General features: G+C 33.5%; 1 protein-coding gene and 1 long non-coding RNA gene across 2 annotated transcripts; both read right to left on the bottom strand.

Moving 5' to 3' along the window:
• Positions 1-437: 437 nt before the first annotated feature.
• On the bottom strand, positions 438-1250 carry LOC130464286 (uncharacterized). Its single transcript, XR_008924660.1, has 3 exons — positions 791-1250; positions 671-703; positions 438-497 (listed from the first exon to the last, which is right to left on the bottom strand). It is a non-coding gene; the product is annotated as an uncharacterized lncRNA (long non-coding RNA).
• A 9019-nt stretch (positions 1251-10269) lies between these two features.
• LOC110775416 (NEP1-interacting protein 2) lies at positions 10270-13387 on the bottom strand. The gene is made up of 5 exons (XM_021980019.2): positions 13057-13387; positions 12666-12817; positions 11640-11723; positions 11276-11458; positions 10270-10689 (listed from the first exon to the last, which is right to left on the bottom strand). Exons 1-5 carry the CDS (start codon positions 13187-13189, stop codon positions 10558-10560), a joined length of 684 nt encoding a protein of 227 aa, XP_021835711.2. The 5' UTR covers positions 13190-13387; the 3' UTR covers positions 10270-10557.
• Between the last annotated feature and the right edge of the window lie 8750 nt (positions 13388-22137).

Here is a 22137-nt window from a genome sequence, read left to right as displayed (position 1 = left end):
GATTAGAAAAACTCGACAAAAGTTCATCACATTTACATTATTATAATAATATTTAAATTAATTGACATTCCCAATCCAAATTTTAATCATCAATAAGATTATTGTTAAATCTCTATGAATATGAACAATGTATCATTAATTTGTATTTGTATTGTATCAAATGTCAAAAACGGCACATTCGCAAATTAAATAGAAATAGATATTCAAAAACATAAAAATTACTTACTGGAATGTGTCTATTTTCTTTTCAGCTTCAATTTCCTTCTCAATTTCGTATTTTCCAGTTCTGTGATCAAAAAACCAATAGTTAGGGTTTGGTTAAATCATCACGCAACGAAAATGAACATTAAATTAAAAACGATTGAACATTAACATAAAATTGATTGAACATATGTAAATTAAAATGAATTTATCTACGAAAACTTAAAATAACTTACTCCTTCATGTCTAGTTGCTTTGCATTCCCGATTTTTTGCTCTTCACTAGATCTTCCAGTCCTATAGCCAAAAAATCAGAAGTTAGGGTTTGCTAACATCATAAACCAAAAAATTGACCATTATAATGAAATTACTTGAACATTATAAAGAAAAATACTGAAAATAACTGAATTAAACAAATATTTAAGTAATAAAACAGTTGCATGTTGGAAATCTGAAATTAAATTACATACGTTTCCTTTTTTTCTTTCGGCATCTTCGTTTTTCTGAAATAGAACGAAAATAAGCAAAATTAGATTTCATTTTAGTTCGAAAATAAAATCGAAACATCAGAATCAATTGTAATTACTTACTTTTTGCTTTTCGGTGGATTTTGAAGCTTGTTCATGTCAATTTCGTCACGAACATCCATTTTTCTCTTTTTTTTCAGTAAAAAGAAGTCACAGATTTCTTCTCTTGATATTTTGTGGAAATTCAGCTTTAATAATGAAGATTAGTAGCGGTTTGAAGAGAGAGAAAGTTGATTGAGGTGGTTGCAGGAAGTTTAATGGCGGTTTTAAGAGAGAGAAAACAACGAAGTAGAAGAGTTGGCAGAGGAGAGAGAAAATTTTTTGCGTGTTGAGAATTTGAACGGTTTTCGAAATGATTTTCCTCTTTTTTTTTGTATTTATAGGCCATTCCTGCGCGAAATTATTACCCTCACGTGCCATTTTTTTTTTCAAAATTAACTACCCGCGCGTGGGATTCACGCGCCTAACAATGGCAGGGGGTACAGCCAAGTTGGCTGTACCTGGGTATTTTACCCAAACGACGCTGCGCGTCGTTTTGGGCAGGGGGTACAGCCATCTTGGCTGTACCTGGGTATAGCAATTAGGGATATTTCTTTGGGTGATATAAAAAAAACACGGGAGGCATATATATCCAGTTATTACTTTATAAAAGGCCTAAATTTTAGGGGTGAGCACGGATCGGATATCCGACCCGAAATCACATTTCGGATCGGATATCCGTATCCGAAATTTATTAAAACTGATATCCGTATCCGATCCGAAAAACTTCGGATAACCGATATCCGATATCCAAAAAATTTCGGATCGGATACGCCGGATATCCGTAATCCAACTTTACTTTGCTTCTTCTGTATTTCCAAAGCTTCAATGTCTCTTGCAGGGTTTAGTTGTTTACTCCTCTGATCCTCTCTTATATATGTATCAAACAAGTACTCCCCACCAATTAAAGCAAACACAAACATTTATCAAATTCCATATAATTAATTTTGGTAAAGTAATTAATTAACAAAATTATTGTTGGAGATTTTTCCTTTTCGAGAAACAGATTGACCCACAAAATGATACTATGAAATCAATTTTTAGAGAAAGATGAAGAAGATAAATTGACAATCCACCCACAAAATGATGCTATAAAAATAGCGAATATGAAGATTAATTAATAGAACTCTGGCTCAGATCTAAACGATTAATATCATGTCCTTGGTTTAAATAGGCTAACACCCAGAAATGTAGTAGACCATTTGGGATTTTGGGGAGAGAAAACAAGATGAGATGCATCTATGGTGATTCGGTGTGAGTGAAGTATTCCGGTGAGGTGCGGTGATGTGGAGGATCTGGTGAGGTGAAGGGTTGTGTGTCTCTCTCTTTAGTCTCTGTGAAATGAGAAAGGAAAAGAGAGAGAGGTAGAAACTGAGATGCGGCTGAGATGTTTGAGATGGGGTTTTAGGTTTTGGTTTAAATAGAAGGTAAAATTTTAAAATATTAAATTATTGTCATATTTCGGATTTCGGATCGGATATCCGATATCCGAAATAAGATATCCGCAATTATTTCGGATATCGGATATCCGAATTTCTGAAAATTAATATCCGTATTTGTATCCGATATCCGATTTTTCGGATCGGATATCCGATTCGAAATCTATTTCGAATCGGATACCCATAAATTTCGGATCGGATGCGAATCGGTTATTCGGATTTTCGGATATACGGATAGTTTTGCTCAGCCCTACTAAATTTTATGAAAAAACCTAACATAAACTTTAGGCTCGTTTGGTATCATTTTTTGTTTTCAGTTTTCTGTTTTTTACAAAACTAAAAACCAAAATATGAAAGCCATAATATGTAGTTTCCAGTTTTTTGTTGTCAGTTTTCAAAATTAACATGATTACAATAGGTATGACTATTTTTTAGTTCATAATTCAATCTAAATCATATGACTTACAAAACCAAAAAACCAAAAACTGGGAACTGACAGTGATACCGAACGGGCCTATGTTAAATTTTAGAGAATATTTAAAATGGACCTGAAAAACCCAAGGACAAAGAGTTTTCCGGTCTCATACAAGTCCAAATGGTTTCTCATTTTTAAATCTAACATGGTATCAAGAGATTAGGAGATCTTAGAGACCGGGTTTCACAATATCTAACATGGTATCAAGAGCCTAGGAGATCCTAGAACCGGTCTATAAAATTTTCCACCTGCCGATAGGTTAAAAAAATAAACCCATCGGCGGGATTCATGATTAATATAATACTTCCTCTGTGAATTATTGGTAGAAGATGAGTTGGTGTTGGAGAAAAGACTCGTACTTGGGACCGCGTCCAATTCGAGTATTGATTTGAGTTTGGTTTTGCTTCGAAAAACCAATGAAGATTTGAGAGCTTGTTTTTGCTCCGAAAAACCAATGACGGATTGAGCATGATTTTGCTCAAGAGAAGCCGAAGGCGTTCCCGACCCGTTACATTGAGATAATTGGTGAGTTCGAAAAGGACATTCTCATCAAGAGGGGGAAAGTAGTGCAGGTTCGAAAAGAATGGCGTTCTTGCTCGAGTTTTTTTTTTAATTGAAGTCGAAATCACTGAGTTGTGCATATCGACTTCAACAAAGACGAAGAAGGTACTCAGACAGAAAATAATATACGTTTTCAATCGCAACGTTTGTGAAACTGCCGTTACGATTGCGAGATGTGTTGAAGATAACGTAGTTATATGATAGAATATTATATAAGATAGAGTTATGTTATATGATATGAGATAGAAATCTATAGGAGTTAGGAATCCTACGAAGTGTAGGACATCTAGTTTATAATATAAAGAGGCGTATGCCCACAGAATAATATGAGAAAATAATATATTCTTCATAATTTAACACATTGGATAAGGGAGGAATAACTTCTCAAGCTTAAGGTGATTTTACTGCTCCATGTTTTTTTTTTTGTTTTTTTTGAATTTTGAGGGACAATTTGATAACTTGTTGGTGCACAATATAGGGTTTTTCAATGAAGCTAACTAGCTAAGGTATCACTTCTATCTGTCCCTCTTTTTGTAAACTTAAATAAATATATTATTATTATTATATATATACAAAAAAAAACTATATCTACTATGTGTCTATGTATAATTAGAGCTTGTCACTGTGTCACCTACTTTGTCCTACATTCTAGACATATTATTGTTAAATCGTACCCATACCATCACGATTAGAGTGTAACACACTGACAAAGAACTCAAATTCTTATATGAGACTGTTCTTACCATTAACTGATGGTGAGACCAGTTCGCATTTGCGAATTTAAGTATATTATTTATATAGTTTAAACATGTTACTTTTTTTTATATATAATTTTAAAAGAGGTACTTTTTTAGTTTAGGTATGTTACTTCTATAGTTTATACATGTTACTTTTTTTATACGGAGTAGTTTTAGGGGAGATACCTTCTATAGTTTAGACATGTTACTTTTTTTTATATAATTTTAGACGAAGGACTTTTTTTAGTTTGGGTATGTTACTTTTATAGTTTATACATGTTAGTTTTCTTATACAAAGTAGTTTTAGGGGAGATACCTTCTTAGTTTAGGTATGTTACTTCTATAGTTTAGACATGTTACTTTTTTTTTTAAATAATTTTAGAGGAGGTATTTTTTATAGTTTAGGTATGTTACTTCTATAGTTTAGACATGTTACTTTTTTTTATAATTTTAGATGAGGTAATTTTTTAGTTTAGGTATGTTACTTCTATAGTTTAGACATGTTACTTTTTTTTTATACGGAATAGTTTTAGGGGAGGTACATTTTTAGTTTAGATATGTTATTTCTATAGTTTAGACATGTTACTTTTTTTTTTTTTAATCATTTTAGAGGAGGTACTTTTTTAGTTTAGGTATGTTACTTTTATAGTTTAGATCTATTACTTTTTTTATAGTTTTAGGGGAGGTACGCTATTGGTTTCGCGCTCGTCACACCATCAAGTTGATGGTGTGACTGGTCTCACAGGAGACTCGCTGGACAAAGAAACTATTTTAGTCTACAATTGATGAAATTAGAGAAATGGTCTGTTTGGTAAGCAATTTCAGTCACCTTAAATCATTAGGTGCTAATATGATAAGTCATCTTAAACAATTAGGAGTGTTTGGCAGATAGCTGAAATAAAATATAAGTTGGATAAAGTGACTGATATTGAAACGTTAATCTGATTAACGTTTGAGATTCAGCTCCTGAAATTGTTATTTTTCATTAAAAAAAATTTGATAATAGAATCCTAAATAATGAAAAAAAAACTCCCCTAATTCCTCCCAAACACCAAGCATTATCTTTGTGTTTTTACCTACAAAAAATTCTCGTATCTCCTTCTTTCCAAATCTTTCTTTGATTTCTAGACAAAAATCATCCTAACATATGGGAAAAAAAAAACCCCAACCTTTGATCTAGCAACCCCTGTCAATTAAACAATGGCAATGGAACATCAATTTCAGGTCTTTACAAAACTAGTTTTACCAAACAGATAACATAATCAGCTACCTTATACCTTATCAGTTTCAGGTAATACCTTATCAGTTTCAGTTACCTTATCAGTTTCAGCTCAATTTCAGCTAGTATTGCCAAACAGACCCAAAGTCGAGCCAATAAGTCTCTATTATATAAGTCACCTTTTTAAGTAATTTGATTTTCCTTTTTTTTTTCCTTTCTCTAAGCACTCTTCTTTATTTTACCGGCCAATATACTGGGGTGTTTTCTTCACCTTAAAAAACAACTTTCCCTTTAACGTTTCAGAAACTTATATCGACAGTTCAGATAACTTACAATCAGGTCCAATCCTATTAGGTCAATAAGTTCAATCTGGTCTTAATTGATTATCTCAGTTTTTCTCTTTTGAAATCAGATATAATAAGTCCCAATCAGTTCTGATCTGGTCTATCTAGTTTAATCGGCTCAAATAAGTGCTATGTATATTACTTCGTATTTGAGGCTACGTCGCAGTAATCCAAAGTGACTTTCGAAAGGGTAGAGGATAAAAAAACAAAGTCTTGGAGTACAATAGTACATCCAATCTACCTGTAATTAATGATAAATTAAGAGTAATCATTGGAGTTAAGAGATTGGTGAAGAAACTTTGTAAATGTAATCGTCACACTTAGTCAAATAAAAATGTACTTATCCCAATCCCATCGATTTAAATCACCCTCTAATTCTCTCTATATATATAGTCTATAGTCTATTAACTCTATACCATGTAGGCCTAAGTAATCACGACCTCCTTTCTTTTCACTAATTTATCTCAATCATATTCGCTCGTACACCTCACATTGATTAGGACATACTTTCAAGTTTCAACTTAATCCCGCAATAATTATCTTATACTCCCTCCGTCCCGTATTTATAGTCTCGTTTGATAAAAAATACGGGTTTTAAGAAAAATGGAATATAGTACATGGAAAAGTGGAATAAAGTACAAATGATGATTGAGTTGTATGGAAATGTGGAATAAAGTACATGTGAAAGAGAATATAATATTGTACATAGGAAAGTGGAAAGTGGTATATTGTACATAGGAAAGTGGTATTGTACATGGGTGAGTTTTCAATATTATTTTTAATTAATATAGTACATGAGAAAGTATGAACCTTAATAGCCAAAATTAGAAACATAACTATAATTTTGGGACGCCTGATTTAGAAAACAAAACTATAATTTTGGGACGGATGGAGTAGGATTTAATCAACTTTCATTGACATCAACGGGAATTGAGTTTGGGTTAGAAGCTCAATCTTCCTGAAAACTTAAAGGTTAAATAGGAATTGAACACTCAACCTTTCCCTTATTTTTCTTGCTTTCGTCATAATATATCTCAATCACACTCGTAACTCGTTCCTACACCTCATATTGATTAGGATATAATTTTAACCTCGATATAATTATAGAGTTTTAATCTTATAGGCATAATTTAATCACATTACAGTGACATCGATAAGAATTGAACTTAGGTTAGAAACTCGTTCTTCCTGGAAAATAAAGGTTAAATAAGAATTGAACACTCAACCTTTCAATTCGAATAACAGAAAACCAGAATTATCTTTCTTGTTTTCTTCATAACATATCTCAATCATACTCGTTCGTACACCTCATATTGATTAAGACATAATTTCAATCTCGCAATAATTATCTTATACATAATATCTAACATGCTTAATTTAATCACCTTTCAATAATATAGACGAGGCTTGAACGTAGATTAAATAAGAATTGAACCATCAACCTTTCGAGGAACTATATTCCAATCTCAGATATGTTTTGACAAAAACATATCTAATCAAAATAAGTTCTAATATGGTACTCATAAGCTCAAAAATGGTACTCAGGAGTTCAAAAATGATGTTCGTTTCTCAAAAATGGTACTCAAACGCTTTCAAGATAATGGTAAAATTACCACCTAGCCCTAGGATATATGTTTGGAAACTCATCTCTGAGATGGGCCTCTCTGCCCTCCTTTTAATTTCGCAATAATAATCTTATACAGAATATCTTATAAGCTTAATTTAATCACCTTTCAATAACATCGACGAGACTTGAACGTAGATTAAATAAGAATTGAACCATCAACCTTTCAGTCATTCGAATAACAGATAACCACAATTGTGTGAGTTTGGGAGGCAATTTTGGTTACCATTGAAAGTGGGTGCTGCCATAAGCCCTCTTTGGATGGACCAAAGTACACCCACTTCATATGTGTACTTTCTTATTTTTTCATATATAGGACCACCAGCCTGGTAGACTAGTATAGGGACTTGTCTATTAGTAAAAGGTTAATGTGTGAGACAAATTTCAATCATTTTGTTTCCTAATGATTTCAAATCAAACATTTTCTCGAATTATTATAACTCAGAATTAATTTTCCCATTGATTTGGCCCCCATTTTTTTAGGGGTACTAGTATATTATGCGCATCACTAATGCAAGAGGGCTTTGTTTAATTCATATTTATAGGTAGCAAATAAGTCGTTTCGGTACAAATGGTATGTTGGTTTAGTGGTGATTTGAGCTGAACTTGGTAGGGAGGACACCGTATTCGATCCTCCGCAATAACAATTGGGTAGAGACCGAAACCTATAACCTATTCACCCAGAACTCGCTCTGAATCCGAATTAGCCCTAATTAAGGGTGAACCGGGTGGTAACATAAAAAAAAAACAAGTCATAGCGGTCAAGTATGGGTTAGGTCCATTTGAGTCGGGTAAAATTCTGTTGATGGAACTTTTGGACCGGTTGACTCTAGCTATTCGGGTATTGGGAAAATTCGGGTGCGGGTTGTGTCGATTTTGAGTCTATTAAAATATAACTTATTCAGGAAACTAAGTCATTTCAAATACATTTGGTTTCAGTCAGGTCTTCTCAAGTCGGGTCAATTCAGCAGTCTAGTTCTGGGTACAGGTCGAGTACCTATTGAGTCTATTTTGATTCAAGTCATTTCAGGTTATCTAATTTCGTACTCAAGTCGGGTTCTTTAGGAATGAGTGTTTCAGGACGGTTCTATTTTTGTTACGTGACCGACTAAGAAAAATTGACAATGAAACTATTGATATGGGCTGGGCTTACTGTGAAGCCCATATCGTTATGGATCACTACTTTAAGCCCTTTAGGCCTATATGGGCCATATGGCATTTCTTTATCCAAATTTGAAATGCCTATTACACTGGCCACTATTTGAAACTACGTTCGGTCTACAAAGTTTCGCCCATCTACTATCAGCACACATTTTATTGCCCTTTTTAAAATTCCCAACGTTCTTCTTCTATAAAAAACATATGGGATTTTCTATATGGCTTGGGTGTGCTTGGGGCGTTCCTAAAATTTGTGTATAAATGTAGGTAAATTTGGCAAATATGATATTTTAAATTTTGCGAGAAATGACTGTATATAACTTTATTTTTTGTGAAAACCTTAATGTAAATTCTTTTTTGCGAAAGACAGCCAAAGGGAAGTTTCTGGCATTAAATGAGTTTTTCGGCCATTGACTGAGCTTTTCCGGCCATTGACTTGCACGTGAGCAGCACGTGTTGCTTTATTTTGCTAACCACACCCAATTTCCCTCCAAAATTCTAAGCTTTAAAACCTAAAGTTGAAAAAAAAAATCAAGTTTGAAAATAAAGACTCGGGAAAATGAGTGTCTTTAGCCAATTTAAGCCATGCGTGTTGCTCACGTGTAAGTCAATGGCCCGAAAGCTCAGTCAATACCGGAAACTTCCCTTATGTTGTTTTTCGCAAAAGAAAAATTACATTAGGATATGATTTCACAAAAAAAATTATATAATGTCATTTCTCGCAAAATTTGGGTTATAAAAGTTAATTTTTTGACAAGTTTCCCGTAACTGTAATATGTATTGGTTGTCACTTGTCACATGTGTAGCCAAAGTCAAGTGCATTGATTTTTATGGACTTGGGTTCGAATCCTACTAGAAGCTTCTTGCTTGTTTTCCTTTTGTTTTTTTTACCCTCCTCAGTCCTCACTCATTCCTGTTATAGTAAAATTAAAGAACCATGACTTATATCCTCAAAACGGAGATAACTCTTATTTATTTTTTCTATATTCTTTAAATCAAATACTCTGTATTAAACCTATGTACTCATCTTGTTTCAGTTAATTAACTTAAAGACAAATCAATTCAACTTGAAAAATGGATCGCTAACAAGATTAATCTCTAAAAAAGTGTGTAATAGGAAGTATTTAAGTGCATACTCCCTCCGTCCCTTAGTACTCGCATCGGTTTGACCGATGTGGAGTTTAAGACATTTGAATTGATTTATTAATTTAATGGGTGTTAGTTGATAGTGGAGTATTTTTTTAATATAATTAGTGGGAATGTGTAAGAGGTGGGGAGTGGTGATTGGGGGTGTGAATTTTTAAATGATTTTTTGTAGGGAATAGGGGTGTAAGTGGGGTTAGTAAGTAAATGTGAGAAATAATATAATATTGTATAAATTTCCATTTATAGAAGCGGTGCAAGTATTAAGGAACGGCCCGAAAAGGAAAGCGGTGCAAGTATTAAGGAACGGATGGAGTATAACATATTTTATTTTATGAGTTTATTTAGTCTTATATATATTCATTATCCCTCCTTTTTTTTTTGCTCCGCACACTACAAGAATTTGTATCTTTAACGACAACCTAATTACGACGGGTCAAAAATTCCGTCGTAAAAACCTTTTGCGACGGGGCTAACAACCAAACAAAGACGGGAACAACCGTCGCAAATGTTTTTTATGACGGGTTAACGACGGGATTTTCCATTAACGACAGCCCCCTTTTATGACAGGTTCGCGACAGAAAATCCCGTCATTAATCAACGATTATTGGCCTTTAGCGACAGGATTTCCCGTCATTAATGGTACATTTTTTTGTAGTGGCATACGTGGTAAAAAAAATTGGTGTTTGATTATGCACGGGGACCCAAATTTAATACATGCATTATTAGCACATGACCTCCAAATTCTATAAAACGGCCTTATTAAATTGTATATTATATTACTTAATTTCTATACTAACCGTCTTTTTTTTTTTTTTTTTTTTTTTATCGATCATATTTATAAAAGGTTACAATTATCGAAATAGTACAACATCCAAGCTAAGTATCCAACCTATTGCTCTCACGGTTGATTGGTATTTCAGGAAAATAAGGCGAAAATTAAATGAAAAAGGTTGGTAGTTAGATTTTTCATTTTTCACATAAACCATATTTAATTTCCACAATTAGCAACAAAAAAAACCCTACTTTCCATTTTTACATCTTCCTATACCATACATAGCAATTTAATTTTGTAGTAGTACATTTTAATATTAAGTTGAATCAACATTTTTTCTACAAATAGGACATGATGTACTTCGTGCTAGCCATTCGTCTATGCACATCATATGAAACAAATGTTCGCAACCGGCTAGCTTCCTCGCTCGTTCGCCCTCCACAAGATCCTAAATTCGCGATAAAATAAAGACGATAATGAGCTAAAATTCATCGAAAATAGAATATAATATTGTTAAATATCAGAGAATATAAAATGAGTCTGGACAACTCGATAGGGAGAAAGCGAATATAATATTGTTATATTTTTGGACATGCAAATTTACCGCTTTACCCTTCAATATTTACAATTTTCCACTCGCTTTCTCTTACTTTATTCATTATTTTTCTTACACCCACTCACTAGCTTTATCCATATTTTATTATATTCAACCAACTTTTCTACTTTTGTTTTACTATTTATGCAAATAGTAACCGTAAAGATCTTTATGAAACAGAGTTAGTAAGACCCTGTTCTATTCACCTTATTTTCAATTATTTCAGGAAAAATAAATTCAGATAAGTTCATATAAATTCAGGAAAAATGAGGGTTGACCAAGTATAATTTTGATAAGTTCTAATAAGTTCAAATAAGTTTAGTTAAGTTCTGAAAAAATAAGTGAAAATCAGGTAAATACAACGTAGCTTAAAACAAGTTTTTAATCTTCGACCACATAAATAGTAAATGTGAAAAACATTATGGAAATTAATAATTACCTGCAAACAAATGGTGCAACAAAATTCATTATGTGAAATTGGAAGATCAGAATTTGATGAATTGCTACGACGAAAATTGATCATGGGCAGTTTCTTGATCTGCTCGTGGGACATTCCTCGATTTTCGACGATGTTGTATAAATCTGATCCATCTTCATACCCAAGTCCCTCATTCATGCTCGTCTGAATCGAAGTTAATTAATTTAGAGCCGATTAATTACTATATAAAGTATGTTTAATTTTTTTTATATTACTATTATTATTAGTAGTAAAAAAAAAAGAACGTATTGAACCAACATTAATCACGGGTTAAAATCACGGGTTAAAATAAAATACGGAGTAATAATTAAAAAAAGTTACTTACTTGCCACTGGTAAGCCTTAAGGACTGCAGGGCTGACCCATTCCCTAAAAGCCTTGCCATTAAATATGCTTCCAAAAAGAGCAACCTGATTATTATCACAAAATTAATTTTAAAAATTAATAAAATTATGCACAAAAAATAAAATAATTTTTTTCATTATAGCTTAATTAATTTGGTTGGGATTTCTCATCTCTAATTCTATTCTTCAAACTCCAAAGTCCAAACTATACCTACTTTTGGGGCCCAACTTCAAGAAAAATATCATAGGATAGTCCCACCTTCTATTATGGGTAACTAATTCAATTATCATTATTTTTGAATAAGAGAATAAATTCAAGTTTATACTAGAAGCTATTAATAAATCTAAGATCTAGATTTGCATGTTTGATGCATTCTAGTAAGGACCCCTCAAAAAATAAAATAAAAAGTGCATTTTAGTAAGGGCCCCTTGAAAATAAAATAAAAAGTGCATTCTAGTAAGGACACGATCGATATACATATCTCTCTAATTCATTAACTAATCGTTTCAGGTTCGCTTGTTTGGTAGAGTTGGTAGGGAACTCACTTTATGACTTTAAAGGTTATAATAATTGCTTCTTTCTTTATTTTTTATTCATTCAATCAAGAGTCTTGTTTTGAGAAATTACAGTGTCCAATATTGTGTCTAGTGATTAAAAAGGAAGGACGATGAACCAAACGAATAGTTATCACGTCGTGGTGATCCACTGTCCTAAAAGACGATTTCGTCCTATCCTGAACCAATTTTTGCGGAACTTGTCTACAAAATGAATGCACAAAGTACAACGTCCATTGTATTAAAGCAAGTAAATTGACTTGATTAAATTGACACCATGTCTAGGAAAAACAATATGCGAACTGAATTTTTCATGTACGGACGTATGGTCTATATGGATTTTTTCATAGAAATGCGATTTTTTGTTTAGAAATTTGTTTTCAAAGATATTGTATTTAGAAAAAAGACTTCACCAATTAATCTAGCGAGTACTGCGCGGTGTAATCAACATACCTTGGACGGGAAATGACCGTTAAGGAGTGAATCAAGCAACTCAAGGGCGACGATGGCACCCGACACCACGCCTATTGCGGCGCCTCTACATAACCCCGACTCGGTTGTTTGCCCTTTTATGGCTCCTGCAATGCCTCCTACTATCACCCCTCCTACAAAAACATTCCCCAAAACAAAAGTAAAAACAAAAATAACAAAAATTTTGTGATTACGTGACTATGTTACTCGAACTCGACTACTATACGTGTGATATGTACCCCATATGTTTTTTTTTTTTTGACGGAAGCCCCCATATGTTACAATCTAACCCCTATATCAACGTGTTTAAAGGGTCACACTAACATGGGAGTTAATGAACATAGAAGAGAGCCAATTAATTAAATTAACTTACCAAATGCAAATATGATTGTGGCAATGGCAAGAGCAACATTCTTCAACAAATTGAAAACAAATTGAAATCCAAACTTTCTATAAAGAAAACTAAATTGGAAAGAACAAACAAAAGTTATCGAGCAGAAATTCATAATTTAAACTAAGAGTTGTTTAAAGTAAGAGTTTATGGGAATAGTTTGAAGCAAAAATATGTTGGGAATTTAGGCGAAAAGAAAAAAAGAGGAGAAAGAGGCAAAATATTGGGAAAGTGTGAAATTGAGGAAGTGAGTAATATTGGAAAGGAGACTTCATTGTAAGAGGATTTATATGGGGGGGTTTTTGGAACTACAACTTGCATTTATTAGGGGTGAGGGACTACTTGCTCTTCCTATACTGTACATTTATGTGCATGGAGGGAATAAGTGAAGTTAATGCAGGTTATCAAATGGTAAGCAACTTGATGTTGTTTAAGGGATGTTTAGGGTTTGAGCCTTTAACTTATGTAAAAATTAAAATCACTGATTCAATTGTTGGGAGACTCTCACTACGAAAATTTGTATCTTTTATGACAACCTAATAACGACGGGTAAAAATCCCGTCGTAAAAGGGCTTTTGCGACGGGTATAACAAGCCAACAAAGACGGGAACAACTGTCGTAAATGTCTTTTACGACGGGTTAACGATGGGATTTTCCATTAACGACGGCTCCCTTTTATGACGGGTTCGCGACTGAAAATCCCGTCGTTAATCAACAATTATTGGCGTTTAGCGTAAAAGGGCTTTTGCGACGGGTATAACAAGCCAACAAAGACGGGAACAACCGTCGCAAATGTCTTTTACGACGGGTTAACGACGGGATTTTCCATTAACGACGACTCCCTTTTATGATGGGTTCGCGACTGAAAATCTCGTCGTTAATCAACAATTATTGGCGTTTAGCGACGAGATTTCCCGTCGTTAATAGTACAATTTCTTATAGTGTCTTTCACCATATGACCATAAGCAAGACGTGTAATTCGGGACAAATCCGAACGTAATCAGAGCTAAACTTCAGTGAACCGGGTGTGTTATTTTTGAATATTTTTTACCAAGTTTAAATCCAAATGAACAACGTTCACACGTTTTCCGTTCTTAAATAATAGAACCGCTTAGCTTGTACGAGCGTTTCAACATGAGGTCGTCGCCCAATAAAACATACTTTCGACGCCCAAAATCCTTTTTCTTGTAGTGTAGCTACTAGCCGATGATTCATGTTATTTTCCTAAAGGAAACTGTTTGGTCTACTTTTTCCCTAACAATGAAAATTTTGAATTTTTTTGATGCGAATAAGTCATAAAGATAACTATAACTTATCCATAGGGCGAAGGAAGGATTTGAACTCGTAATTTATTATACATAGCCAATATAGTAATCGGTGTTAACCACTATAGTAATCGGTGTTAACCACTGCGTTAAAACAACATTAGTAAAAGTAATCCGTAGAACAGACTAATAATGTAGCCTCTACTACGTCCAATAATCTTGTGTGCATGTCTGTTTTGAGTAATTGACTAATAATGTGGGCAATAAATGAGACATTAAACTATGGATAATTATTTTCTATATGATCTTTTATTATTTTGTTGCTTAAATACCGGGTGCTACACTCTTCTAGTCATCTTTCTGTGGGTTTTTTCTTAGGCCTATTGCTATATTTCCTATATATATAAAAAAAAGAGTCAAATTTGTTAAAAAAGACTTTTATAACCCAAATTTTACGAGAAATGACCTTATATATATATATATATTTCTTTTTTGAAGTCACACATTAATGTATATTTTATTTTTGCGAATGACAACCAAAAGACAAGTTTTCGGCATTAACTGGGTTTTTCCGATCATTGACTTGCACGTGAGCAACATATGTGGCTTTATTTTGCTAACCACACTCAATTAAAAACCAGGACGTGTGGGCTTTCTCAGTTTTTGATGGATTTGGGAGGAGAGAAAATTTGGAACTGCAGGGGTTAGCAAAATAAAGCTCATAGGTACGGGTTTTTAGTAGGGTATGGTTAACAAGATAACACCACACGTGTTGCTCATGTACGAGTCAATGCCGAAAACTTGCCTTTGGTGGTCTTTCGCAAAAAAAATCACCATAAAGTGTGATTTCACAAATAAAATTATATAAAATCCTTTGTCGCAAAAAATTGATAAAAGTTATTTTTATCAAATTTGCCTAAGAAAATAACAATTCCTACAGCTATAAAAGAGAGAATCTTTACCAATAAAGATTGCGGAATGTTTTTTTTTTCCAAACTCAAGGAATATGTCAAATATTGTGTAATCTCGTATCCTTCTCATTAATAACACACGTATATATATAGTACAACTCATTACCTAAACCCTAGATTACATATTAGGTAACATACCATATGTAGGACTCATATTAGGTAACTTACCATATTTAGGACTCTACACAATATTCACAATATAATATCTCCTATATTCTATCTTAACATCCCCCCTCAGGGTGGAGCATGAAGATCTCGAATGCCCATCTTGTTCAAAAAAAAACTCAAATTGCTTCTTCCCCAACGCTTTAGTGACGATATCTGCTAACTGAACCTTCGTCGACACATACGACGGGCTGATGACTGCCTTGTCTCACTCTCATCACTACACGTCGTCTCATCGACACCTGTCGTTGCTGAGACGACGTCTGATTCCACTCGACTGGGTGTATAATGTTGTTGTTCCTCCCTCACAGGCGACGACACCCCTTCGTCGACGCCACTAGTCAACGACACGTCCTCATTGTCACCTGTATGCGACAACACTCCCTCAGTATCACCCGTAGGTGACGACACTCCCTTAGTATCACTCATATCATATAACATAACTCTATCTCATATGATATTCTATCCTCTAGGATAACTACGTTATTCTTAACTCCCTCCCTCAATCGTAACGACAGTTTCACGAACGTTGCGATTGGAAACACCATTCTTCAATAAAAAAAATCGAGCAAGAACGCCATTCTTTTCGAACCTGCACTTTTTTTTTTTTTTTTTTTTTTTCTCTCTTGATGAGAACGCCCTTCTTTTCGAACTCACCAATTATCTCAATATGAATACTCGAATTGGACGCGATTCCAAGTACGAGTCTTTTCTCCAACACCAACCTCATCTTCTACCAATTTGCAGCGGAATTATTATATTAATTACGAATCCCGCCGGTGGATTTATTTTTCTAACCCACCGGCAGGGGATAATTTTTTTTTGTAGACGGATCGTAGGATCTCCCTAAGCTCTTGATACCATGTCAAATATTGTGTAATCTCATATCCTTCTCATTAATAACACACGTATATATATAGTACAACTCATTACCTAAACCCTAGATTACATATTAGGTAACATACCATATGTAGGACTCATATTAGGTAACATACCATATTTAGGACTCTACACAATATTCACAATATAATATCTAATATCTTAACATATCTTAACATCCCCCTTAGTATCTAATACCTTAAAGTGTGATTTCACAAATAAAATTATATAAAATCTTTTGTCGCAAAAAATTGATAAAAGTTATTTTTATCAAATTTGCCTAAGAAAATAACAATTCCTACAGTTATAAAAGAGAGAATCTTTACCAATAAAGATTGCGGAATGTTTTTTTTTTCCAAACTCAAGGAATAGCCTATAGAAGAAGCCATCGAACAAAAATAGCCGATAAACTTGAAATCAACCACGACCAAATCGGTGAAGTAATAACTTTGATTGTAGTGATGACTATGGCTCGGATCAAGTCGGATTTTACGAACTCCAAATCCACCACCTTTACCCCGACTCAGATTTTTTTAAAGTTGGATTCAGATTCTGATTACATTTATCGGACTTGTGTCAAAATATTTTTCCTCAGATCGGGTCGGATTGAGTCAAATACGAATTATTTTAGCACTTAAAATAACAAAATTAAAAATTTGTTACGTATTATAGTGTTATTTTAATATATTTGTTGATGAGGTGGTAGTAGTAATTAGATTCAGGACAATTTTGTCGAATTTTACACAAACTTCACCTGCTATAGGGTTCGGATCAGATTTTTCACTTTTTCGATTGATAACGGATTTAACTTCTTTCGTCTGATCAAGTCGGGCTCATATCGAATTCGACTAAATTATCATCCTCTCTTGACCGTAACATACACAAATCACTAAGGTACACCGGTTTTTTAACGCAAAAACGAAGGCTTATTATTAATTACGGAGTAGGCTCTAGGTAGTAGGTACCAAATCACTAGGTACAACAGTTAATATATAAAATAAAAGGTCTTGCGCGCACAAGGTGTACAATAAATTTATTGTACACCAAGATAATTTTTATGCAGTTTTTTGTTACTTTAACCTACTTTTTTGTAACTTTTGTATTATATAAAAAAAAAGTTGATAGATAAACATTTTAAAGGGTTAATATTCATACTACCTCCGTTTCATAAAGTTTTTTACAGTTATTATTTGCACGAATTTCAATGCAATATTTAACTACTAATATATCCAATTTCATATGTTAAAAAATTATAAAAAGTTGATATTCTGAAAATGAATAACGAGACCAATCTAACAAGATCTTACATGTAACATTTTGATGTATATAATAGTGAGAATTTACGGTCAAAACTTTCATACTTTGGACACATTTTCCAAAGCGTAAAGAACTTTTTGAAACGGAGGTAGTACATTATTAGTGATTTTGAAGAAAAAAATTTATCACTAAAAAATATATAACTTTTACATATATAAATGTAACTTTTAAGCATTTTAAGTCAACTTTTACTACATTGTACAATATTTATTGTACACTACTTATAAATAAGAATTTGTGTAAAAAAAATTGTGGAAAACTATAGAAGGAGCCCGAACCTTTGAATAAAAAAGATTTAAAAAAAAAAAAAAACCAAACATGGAATTATGGCGCCTTGCTGTCTCTCAGACCATAATAAAGTGGATCCAGATATCATGGGCAATGGTTGTCCAAGAAACCATGCGCTATGCCGCAATATTTCTCTATTCCATGTTTGGGAGATCTCATAATAAATAGAGGGTCGTTTTAAAGAAGATAAGGACCCAAATAAGGTGGTGACAAAGAAATAAGGTAACTGTGATTTGTGACTGATTATTGCACAGGTTAACCCAATAAGTATGGGTTAGGGACTTAGGATTAAGTATTTGACATGGTTAATAAAGGGTCAATCTGGTACTCCCTCCATCCCGGAATACTCGAAACGGTTTGAGTTTTTGTACTATTCACATAATTCACTTTGATCTTATTTTGGCCCTGTTTGGTAACTAGAGGTTAGCGTTTAGCTATTTACTGTTCACATTAGCAGTTAGCGGATTACCTTTTTGTTTAGCAGATTTGACTGCGGATTTGACTAGCTGATTATATAAATATGTTTGGTAACAATTAGAGGTTTCTTAAAGGTTTTTTACTATTCCATTGTGCAAAATGACAATTTTGGACATTGATCTTTTGTAATATTATTTTTTAAAATTTTTGCTTAAAATGTAAAGGGTTGTAAGTAAGTACAAATTTATAATCACAAAATAAAGAAGTATATAATCACCTTTTTCCATCTTCTCTAAGAATCATAACATTTCCAAAATAAAGGTAAACCCATATACCCAAAAAGGAAAAAAAATCACAAAAGAGAAAATAAATAAATTAGAACCCACCTCCTTCTCCCACCTTATTTCCATCGCCAAATGAAAAACCACCCTCCTCCATTTTTGTTCAATTTCTTCAAAAACCCACCATCAAAATTCCCAACTTTTGACCTCCTCAAATTTCCATTAATACTTACTCTTGATCATCTTCATCTCCCGATCTCCTCTTAAAATTCTCCATGATTTATTTCCAAAAATATTAATGATTACAAATCAGATTTCATGGTTACAAACTTACAATGGAACTCAATATGCAACAGAAGTTGGAGGTAGGAGAAGCAACTTAATACTCTGTAACCTTCATATTATTTCTTAAATAATAATTTATACATGTATTTCACTTGTAATTTTGTTTTTTATTGGGATTTTTTTTTGGCAATCAGTAAACGAATTCTTCGTCTACAAATATTTGTTTTCCCTCAAATTTTTTTATTTATCAAAGGAATTACATCCATTCAAGTAAGAGCAAATTTCCCTCAATATTTATTCCTATATATTAATTTATCGTCAATTATGTGCTTTAATTATGTTGCTGGAATTTCTGAATTTCTCATTTCCATATATTTTCTATGAAGAGTAGTTAACTTCAATGGCTGTTCAAAATGATGGGCATGAATGGTAATTCAGCAATAATACCAAATCCTCCTTCTGAAAACGTTGGTATTTGGAGCGTATTCTAAAATGGAGGTTTAGGCAAAATCCGCTCATACAAATCTCTGTTTACCAAACACCCCAATTAGTGGATTGACCAGTCAAACCTCTAAATTTACCATCAATCCACTAAAAGCTGGTGTATCCGCTTGTTACCAAACGCAGCCTTTAGTATATAATATATTGTTGACTTTATCTTAATATATATTTTCAAAATATTAATATTTTTTAAGTTTTTATAATATGTAGTTTAAGATATTGATGGTCAAAGTTGTGCACCGGCAAGCGTGTCCAAACAAAACGTTGTGAGTATTCCGGGACGGAGGGAGTATATAAAAAAATGGAAAATTTAATACGTAGCTTCATATTCACTTGAATTCGCCTTTGTGTTTCTTCCTTTTCATGTTTTCTTGCTCGTTTTTTGTCCGTTCACTATTGACCCGCAATCCACTTTGACACGCTTGATATTAGCCATTTAAAAGTGACATTTTCGGGACCTGACTCCCTTTTGACTTGCTTGACCATGATCCGACCCACCCAATCACCAGGTCATCACACCTGGTGAATGGGTGACCTGATGAATGGGTGACTTGATGAAATTGAAAATAGAGAAAGATGAGGGATTATTGTCCTCGTTACTCATCCGAGTACGTGACTCCACCGTAGTATAATTGTAACCTCAAATTGCAGGTAATAGTTCCCCTTCTTGACCTCTCATTGCCTCACCACACGATCACTGCATAATTAATCACCCTTATTATGTGGATATCAACTAGCTTAGTTGGTAAAGTGTTGAAGAGATGGTACTCAAGATCTGAGATTCTGAGATCGAATCTCCAATCTCGTCTACATCATTTATCACCTTGCCCTAATGACTCACTTTACACACACAAAAAAACACAAAAAAAAAAAAAAAAAAAAATCACCCTTACGATATCATTAGATTCATCACTACCTCGTCATTCCTTATAAGTTATAACTACTTATATTCGCTTTCATTTTCTTTAACTTGAATTTTATTACCCCTCAATACACTATTTTCTGTCTAAACATGCCCTAATTATTAGGTGTAATGGAAAGAACATACCAGAATATGGAGCCCCATGAAGCCGAAATTAATCATCATTAATTAACATCCCCACACACTTCTTTCAACAACAATAAACAGAACTGTTATAAGTTAAATGTACTTCGTCAAAATTTTAATGAGGATCTTGACATTTCATAGTCTCTCATTTTCATGTTGCTCGAAAAATCAATCCTAATCTGTCTTTATTAAGATTTAGTGATCAACTTATTATACTACATACTTCCGTTTTAATGCATAATTATTTTCAGTTACTATTTGCACAAAAATATTAAGACAGCTGTGGAAGAGAGTGTAAAAGTACGGGTGAATATAATAAAAATATGGATAAAGTAAAAGTGGGTGTAAAAATGAGGGTGTGTGTAAGAAAAAATAAAAAATAAAATAAGAGGGATGTAAATGTTATGGGATATGAGGGGTAAAATAGTAAATTTTATGTCTAATTTTCAGATACCCAAAAAATTGCCAAATATGGTTTGCATTAGATTTGAACCCCTAGACCTTGGAGTAAACTGTTATGAAGGTCCCTAAACTTTGACAAAAGGAGCAGTTTAGTCCCTCAAGTTTCAAAAGGAGCAGTTTAGTCCCTCAAAATGAATGGAATAAGCTGCTTTTTGGAATCAGTTACTAACGTCTGTTAAATGAATTAAAAATAAAGACAAATTAATATAAAATGCAGAAAAGGACAAAATAATAGTTACTTTTACCTATAACCACTTAAAAAATAAAGGCAAAATGCCTATTTATAAAAACCAGCGGTTGGAGATCTTAAAAAACAGAGTATTTAACAAGGCCATTTATACAAAAATTATTAACACTTCCTTAAAAAAAGGATCCTATTGCCTTCCAAAAATTATTTTAACACTTCCTAAAAAACAAAGCACAATTGCAATGGCATAATTACCTGGAAAATGGATCCCCTAAGTGTATTATGTTCATAATTTGTCTATTGAGGTCGGCTTATCGTCCTCCGTCAAAACTAAAATAACGAAGAACACAATCACCCAATGACTCATTCTACGAGCTTAAACGACCAGTAAATAAAGCACTCAACTCTGATTTCTCTTCGGCATTGCATAAACTCCCACCATGCATTAATCAGATCCCCAAAAATTATCATACCGAGCAAGAGTACAAGTCCAAGAAACAACATTTCTCACAGACATTTCATCAAACACCTTATGTGCATCCCGATTAACTTACATTTCCCGTAAATTCACCCGAGCTCAAACCCATAAACTCCATCATCATCTTCAATCTCATGTTTAATCAGCAAGTCAGCAACTCATACATGAAATCTAACGAGCTTACGACTACTAGTACTCTGCTCAACCATATGAAAGTCTTTCAATTAAAGTCTTATTAATATCCACTTCAAAACCCTTTTTTCTGGGCTTCGATCCTCCAAATTGTGTGTGTAAAACGCAGAGAAGTTGTTGCACAATAACGGTATGCCGCCCCTAACTCTTTGACGCCGAAGATCATCCACCGCCGCCGCCACCGTCAATCGCTACCCTCTTCCTCGAATCTCTCTCCTCCTGCATGTAGTTGAAACCGTCGAGATCGCTTGCCGGGAAAGAGATCGGCGGCACGTAATGATCCGATAACGAACTCTCCCCAAAACTACTCCTACTGCTCTGCCTCTG

The sequence above is a fragment of the Spinacia oleracea genome, chromosome 6 (genome assembly GCF_020520425.1).
Source record: "Spinacia oleracea cultivar Varoflay chromosome 6, BTI_SOV_V1, whole genome shotgun sequence".
Classification (NCBI taxonomy): Eukaryota; Viridiplantae; Streptophyta; class Magnoliopsida; order Caryophyllales; family Amaranthaceae; genus Spinacia; species Spinacia oleracea.
This window is presented reverse-complemented; position numbering and strand designations above follow the sequence as displayed.

What these genes read in the sequence shown, in the direction of transcription:
- LOC110775416 (XM_021980019.2), bottom strand. Translation starts at nt 13,189, where the DNA reads ATGAATTTCTGCTCGATAACTTTTGTTTGTTCTTTCCAATTTAGTTTT. An exon ending in CACAATCATATTTGCATTTG is followed by an intron (nt 12,818 to 13,056) that starts GTAAGTTAATTT and finishes ATGTTTTTGTAG; the next exon opens with GAGGGGTGATAGTAGGAGGC. An exon ending in ACGGTCATTTCCCGTCCAAG is followed by an intron (nt 11,724 to 12,665) that starts GTATGTTGATTA and finishes GATAATAATCAG; the next exon opens with GTTGCTCTTTTTGGAAGCAT.